The sequence below is a fragment of the Sus scrofa genome, chromosome 9 (assembly GCF_000003025.6).
Source record: "Sus scrofa isolate TJ Tabasco breed Duroc chromosome 9, Sscrofa11.1, whole genome shotgun sequence".
Lineage (NCBI taxonomy): Eukaryota > Metazoa > Chordata > Mammalia > Artiodactyla > Suidae > Sus > Sus scrofa.
In genome coordinates this window covers 9,051,759-9,058,770 of record NC_010451.4, presented here as the reverse complement: position 1 = coordinate 9,058,770, position 7,012 = coordinate 9,051,759, and the positions used below count along the sequence as shown (strand labels likewise).

At 52.6% G+C, this 7,012-nt stretch overlaps 1 protein-coding gene across 2 annotated transcripts in view; it reads left to right on the top strand.

The window, feature by feature from the left end:
- CHRDL2 (chordin like 2) overlaps nucleotides 5,244-7,012 on the top strand; it is a 35,837-nt gene continuing 34,068 nt past the window's right edge. The window contains exon 1 of one of the 2 annotated variants that reach the window (XM_003482562.4): nucleotides 5,244-6,031. In XM_003482562.4, coding sequence (XP_003482610.2) covers nucleotides 5,416-6,031 — 616 coding nt within the window. In that variant the 5' untranslated portion in view covers nucleotides 5,244-5,415. The remainder of the gene's footprint in view (nucleotides 6,032-7,012) is intronic. The other variant, XM_005667124.3, reaches the window with a different exon arrangement.

The following is a 7,012-nucleotide window of genomic DNA, read 5'->3' as shown; positions in this document are numbered from 1 at the left end:
TTTTTTTGTCCTTTCTAGGGCCACACCCTCGGCATATGGAGGTTCCCAGGCTAGGGGTCGAATCAGAGCTGTAGCCACCTGCCTACGCCAGAGCCACAGCAACGCGGGATACCAGCCTTGCCTGCAACCTACACCACAGCTCACGGCAACGCCGGGTCCTTAACCCACTGAGCGATGCCAGGGATCGAACCTGCAACCTCATGGTTCCTAGTCGGATTTGTTAACCACTGAGCCACGACGGGAACTCCCATATCTAGTCTTCTTAAATGGGGCAGAACTGCTTTTAGAATCTCACAGAATTAAGGAAGGCTTTCCTTGACACTGAACTCTATGATTCTTAGTTAAGCAAGTTTTACAGAATCAAGCAGCCTGCAGCCCAGAAGAAGGCCCATTAGTCACAAATAACAAGTCCCAAGAGTACTACTTGAAAGAACAAGAATTTAATATTAACAGGCCTTTTATTTAGCTACTACTATGTACAAGCTGTGTGCTGAGGGCGAGGGAAGACATTAGATAGGTAACAGTGCGTGTTCTCACTTTGGAGGAGGTGACATAAACCTCGGGATGATTTAATGTGATAAGGGCTATAACAGAGCGATGATGGAGAAGCATGAAGGAAAGAAAGCTGTTAGAGAGACTTCAGTGAGAACCTGGACTAGAGGCATCCGCGTCTGTCTGATTCTCCGTGGTGTCCCTAGCACCCAGCACAGCGCCTGGGACAGGCCTGGCTCTCAATAACTGTCAAGTGAGTGACATTTACCTTGATCCCGGAAAAATAAGCCAGACAGATAGAGTAGGTAGAGGGAAGGTATTACAAAAAACTTAATGTGCAGAGGCATTGGGGAGGGGGGGTGGCAAAAGAATACTAAGCGTGTTTGGAGTTCCCATCGTGGAGTTCTCAGCGGAAATGAATCTAACTAGGAACCACGAGGTTGCAGGTTCAATCCCTGGCCTCGCTCAGTGGGTTAAAGATCTGGTGTTGCCGTGAGCTGTGGTGTAGGTTGCAGATGTGCAGATGCGGCCCAGATCTGGCGTTGGCTGTGGCTGTGGTGGAGGCCAGCAGCTGCAGCTCCGATTTGACCCCTAGCCTGAGAACCTCCATGTGCCGCAGGTGCGGCCCTTAAAAAAAAAAAAAAAAAAAAAAAAAAAAGAAAGAAAAGAATACCAAGAGTATTTGAAGAGAGAGAAAGTTTAATGTGGCATGAGGGGTTCCTGGGGCCAGAAGTAGTAAGGATGAGAGTACAGAAGAAGGGTTCTCTGCCTCGTCTCTGTAGAGCTCTCAAAAGATCAAAGGGCTTGGCTTGTCCTGAGGGCAGAGCTAGGAGCAATGTGGGGAATCTCAGAGAATCAGATTTCAGCTGGAAGAATTTTCTTTTTTGTTGTTTTTTTTTTTTTTTGTCTTTTTAAGGCCACACCCACAGCATATGGAGGTTGCCAAGCTAGGGGTCTAATCGGAGCTATAGCTGCCGGCCGCAGCCACAGCCACAGCAACTCGGGATCCAGCGGCATCTGCGACCTACACCACAGCTCACGGCAATGCCGGATCCTTAACCCACTGAGCGAGGCCAGGAATCAAACCCACAACCTCATCGTTCCTAGTCAGATTCGTTAACCACTGAGCTACGATGGGAACTCCCTTTTTCCTTTTTTTTTTTTTTAAGAATTTTCTAACAGAGCTGCCCAACAGTGTGGTGGGCCACCTTGGAAGGCTGTGAACAAGTTCCCTAAGAAGGGAAGCAAGCAGGTGCCAGGCAAACTTGGTGCAACAAATTGCTATGGGTAGATCCATTTTTTGTGTCCTGACTCGATTTTGGAAGAATGTATCAAACTGCCCTGCTAAAAGGACATGAGATGACATATGGACAACCATCCTCCCTAGCATTTCTACAGAAGACACAGAACTCTCCTCAAGGGCTTGTTCCTTATGTCAATCACTGATTAAAGCAGAGGGAGGGCAAGAGGGATGCCAAAGGCTCTCCCATGAAAGAATAAGAACTCTTCACATCACTGAGGTCCTCCCTCATTCAGGAAACAAGAATCTATCAGTATCTTTGTGTGCTGCAGACTTTACTAAGAGCTGAGAAAACAGGTATCAATGAGAGAAAAAGACCCCTGCCCTCAGAGCGTGGATAGAAATGCACGTATTTACAGTGCAATAGCTACAACAGGAAATGCTACCAGCGGAAGCAAATCTGACGAGCATCCATGAGGATGCCTGTTGGATCCCTGGCCTCGCTCAGTAGGTTAAGGATCTGGTGTTGACCTGAGCTGCGGTGTAGGTTGCAGACTTGGCTTGAATCTGCCATTGCTGTGGCTGTGGTGTAGGCCGGTGGCTACAGCTCTGATTGGACCCCTAGCCCAGGAACCTCCATATGCTGTGGGGGTGGCCCTAAAAAGACAAGAAAAAAAAAAAGTGCTGCTAAAGATTCACTTCGCTTGAGGGACCCAGGGAAGGCCTCAGGGAGAGAAGTGACTCAGAGCCGATTTTTGAAAAGTAAAACAGAATTCACTCGATGCAGGAGAAGAAAGACAGTCCAGGCAGAAGGAGAACACGCACACAGCTATGCAGCTATGAAAACGCATGGCCAATGTGGGGAGGTGCCTGGCTGGTGAAAACACACGATGGGCGCAACAGAGAGCAGGAGCCAAAGCATCAAGGATCTTACTGATCTTGAATCCAAAGCTAACAATCTTGAATTTTGATCTGTAAGTGATGGGGAGCCAATTGTGTTTTATTCTCTTATTTATTTAATAAACTTTTATTTTGGAAGGAGTTTAGGTTGTCAGAAAGATGGCAAAGAGAGTACAGAGTATTTATGTAAGAACCATATATCTCTCCCTGTTTCCCTCACTGCTGTCATCTCACTTGGCCACAGCACATGTGTCAAGACTAAGAAATCCACGTTGGTCCGTTCCCTTGTGGTGCAGCGGGTTAAGGAGCTGGCATTGCCATAGCTATTGTGCAGACTGCAACTGTAGGGTGGGCTCGATCCCTGACCTGGGAACTTCCCACGTGCCACAGGTGCAGCCGAAAAATAAAAAGAAACTAATATTGGTACCTTCCTATTAACTAAAACTAAAATACAGACTTTATTCACCAGTTTTTCCACTAATTTTGTTTTGTTTTGGCTGCACCTACAGCGTGCAGAAGTTCCCACACCAGGGATTGAATCTGAACTGCAGTTGTGATCTGTACTACAGCTGCAGCAATGCCAGATCCTTAACCCACTGTACCACCAGGAAACTCCCTCCACAAATGTCCTTTTACTGGGCCAGAATCCAATGCAGGAGATCACATCGCATTTCATGTTATTTTTTATTTCCAATAATGCATTTTAAGTGGGAAAGCAATGGGATCAGATTTGTCAGTAGAAACAATCTACATAATTCTTACAGCAGGTGTGAGGAGAATGGACTAGAGGAGCTCCCGCTAGGGGTGGGAGGCTGGTTAAGAGGCTGTTAGGAAAGTCTAGGAGGGGATGGTGACGGCCTGAAGTCTGACGACAACAAAGATGGGGAGAAGGACTGAGAACCTTTTTTGTCTCATGGTAGAGACCCTTCCTGAGAGAGAATGGATAGGATGAAGGGGGTGCCAGTCTTTTGGTTTTTTTTTTTTTTTGCTACACCCATGGCATATGGAAGTTCCTGGGCCAGGGACTGAATCTGAACTGCAGCTGCAAGCTTCGCCTCAGCAGTGACCATGCCAGATCCTTAACCTGCTGTGCCACAGCAGGAACTCCAAGGATGCCAATCTTAATCGCCCTCTTATACCTAAGACATGAATCTATGTGTATAACAGACTTTAGACAAAGATGGAGAAAGGAAAAAACCTCTGCTCCAGAGCCTTCAGATGAGGTAATTTCTGCAATTAAAAAACTCTAATTTAACTCTGAGTTCCCTGAAAGCCTAGGCAAAAAGGGAAGCAAGATGACCTATGGAGCTCTCATTACCCATTAAAATAAAGGATACTCAAGGGAGAGGAAGTGGCCGGCCAGGTTGGAGTGGGAGAAATTAGGCCTGAAGGCACCTGGGGGCAGATCAGGTTTATCTCTGACTCTGAGAGCCCCGGTTAAGCTCTGCTTCTGGGATCCCTGGTTCCTCCCAGGCCTCTCTGTTCTGGAAGGGGATGCCCTGGCAGCACAGTGGGTGGGAGCCCAGCCTGAGCCCAGGAAGTTCTCTTTATAGACAGCCAGTCAGAAGCATTGCGGCCTGGCACTGCGATTCCTCCCGGAGTGGAATGTGATTCCACATCTCACCTCACCTCTTCCCACTCATCTCCCCTCCAACAGTCCCTGGAGTTTCCAGCAGCTCTGCAAGAGAAGCCGGGCAGGACGTCGAGGTCCAAAGTGGGGATGGATAAACTTGCCCAAGATACCCAAGCAAGCTGGAGAGTGAGCCAGTGAGAGCTCTGGGCTTTTGAGTTCAGAATCTGAGGGTTTCTTGTCTAGACAGAGCTCTTGCTCTTGTCTTAGGTCCTATGAAGTCATGCTCTCATTCAGCACAAGGTAGGGCGCACCAACCCTGGGCTGGGGTGGGAAGCTCCAGGGCTCTGCCCTCTGGGAGCTCACCTTCTGGTAAGAAAGACTACACTTTGGCAAAAAGCAGTTACCTAACAGACTAAGTATGACCAACACTGTCAGAGAGGTAAGGGCCTGACCGCAGAGGCAAAGGAAAGGCTGCGTCCTGCTTTGAGAGTGAGGGGGGGGGAAGCAGAGGAAGGCCCCCCCCGGGGGGGGGGACCAAGGATCCAGCTGGGCTGGATTTCAGCTTGGGCATGGCGCCTGTGGGTTTGGGGGGTAACTGGGAAGAGCATTCCAGGCGCCTGGAATTACCACCCCCCTTCTTTTCGAGATCTGAGTGCTTTGATGTTCATTATCTCATTTCATGTTCCCAAGTTCTGGGAAGACATTTAAAATAGTAAAACACACTAAGACCCTCATTTTAGTATTGGGATCTGGGAAACAGACTCTGAGGTGGCGTGGCCAAGACCACAAACAGAATTAAGACGAGCAAGTGTCCCGATTCCATCCAGAGGCGGGGTTTGGGGCACACACCCGCGGAGCTCTCAGCGACATCTCATCCTTCTCCCCGCCCCCCGCCCCGACCCCCCCGCCCGCACCCCCGAAAGTTCCATCAGACGCTTAACTGGGCTCCATCCTCCTGCCTTCTGGGCGCCGCGGGGAGTCAGGGGTTAAAATCCGTGGCCCGGGTGGCTCCTTCCCCCTCCCCAGCCCCCTCGCCTCCTCTCGGCGCCGCGCCTGGAGCGTCGGTCCCAGAGACCGGCACGAGAGAGGAGGGGGAGAGTGGGCCTGTTTCTCGGGTGGCCAATCCACCGAGCCCGCGGTGCCCCAGAGGAGGCGCCAGCGCCAGGCCAGCGCCAGGCTGGGGCTGCCTGCTTCCCGCGGCAAAGTACAAATGCGCCCGAGCGCGGCGCCTGGCGCCCTTGGCGAGCACAGCCGGCCCGCGCGCAGCCTCCCCCGCGGCCGCCGCGCCGTCGCCGCCGCGGGTACCGCCGCCTCGCCGGGCCCCAGGACCCCAGGGCCCGAGCCCGAGCCCAGCGAGCAGGGGGCGCCGGCCGCTTCTAGCCCGCGCGCCCCGAGCAGCCCGCCGGCCCCGCGCGCCTCGCCCCACGCGGCGCGCTCCGCAGAGCCCGGTCCTCTCGCGTCTTTCTGCTCCTCCCCGCCCTCTCACCTTCTGCGTTGCTCTCCTCGCTCTTGCCTCTCGGCCACCTTCCTCCATCTCTCCATCTCTCCCGCTCCGTTCCCGTCCCACCTTCCTCTTAGTCCCACCGCGGACCTCCCTCGCCACCTTCTTCTGGACGCTGCTTCCACTGCAGCGGTTGCCCCTGCCGGGTCCGTGCCTTGCGCTGTGCCCCCGTGCCTCAGTGTCCCCCTCATCGCACTTTCTCCCGGCTCAGCGCCTGGAGGCCTGGCCCCGGGAAGAGGGAGGATGGTTCCCGAGGTGAGGCTCCTCTCCTCCTTGCTGGGACTCGCGCTGCTCTGGTTCCCCTTGGACTCCCACGCACGAGCCCGTAAGTCGTGGGATGGGTGTGCCGGGCGGGCGGGAGAGGATGCGAGCCCCCGGGGCTGTGCGGGAAAGTGCCGGGACTTGGGATCCCAGGCTGTTCTGACAGCCGTCCGGGGAGCACCTGCCCGGAGGGTGGAGACTCCTCTGCGGACCAGCATGAGCTGATGAGTCTGGGAGACTGGGGGGAACTGGGCAAGACTCAGAGCCAAGGGGCTGCTGCCGGGGGGCCTGAGGATGAGGGGGCTGAGAACAGTGGGAGAGAGGGCAGGGAGCTGTGCTTTGAGGGCGGCGGCAGGAGCCGGGGCGGGGGGACGCTTATTTCTAGTAGAGAGTCTGGTATGTTTGGTTGCAAAGGTGTGACGAAGATGAAGAGGCTACTGCATTTAACAGAGCGGTGCAAAGAAAGAGGCAACTAGGATAACCTTTCTATTCTTTTCTCTTATGATGCTCAAGACACTCCCATGAGGTGGGTATTATCATGTGCATTTTACAGAGGAGAAAACTTAGACTGAGAGAAGAAACTTGCTCAAGTTTAGTTTACCAAGCCAATGAGACATCCACAGCCAGAACGCGGCAATTCCAGATCCTATGGTTCCCCCCCCCCCTGCCCCACAGCATCTGGAAGGAACCCCGGTTTGGAGCTGTGAGACTCTGGGAGGCAGCAGGGCACAGCCAGCTAGACCAGGGTCTTCAGTATCCCAGATCTATTGCATACCAGCTGAGAGGAGGTAGGCGTGGTGGGCACATCTCTGAGCCTCAGTTTCCCAGTCTATAAAATGGGAGTGAAAAATCCCGGGACTGTGGTGAGGATTGAATTTGAGAAAATGTGGAAAGCAACCAGCACCCACAACTAGCTGGTCCATGATAGATTCTTGAAAAACACCTTCCCTAATTCATGCTTTTCCACTTGGATACAGTATCATCTCAAATCATTTATAAAATCCCTCGGACCTCAGTTTCCTCACTGTTTCCACAACAGGCTGGT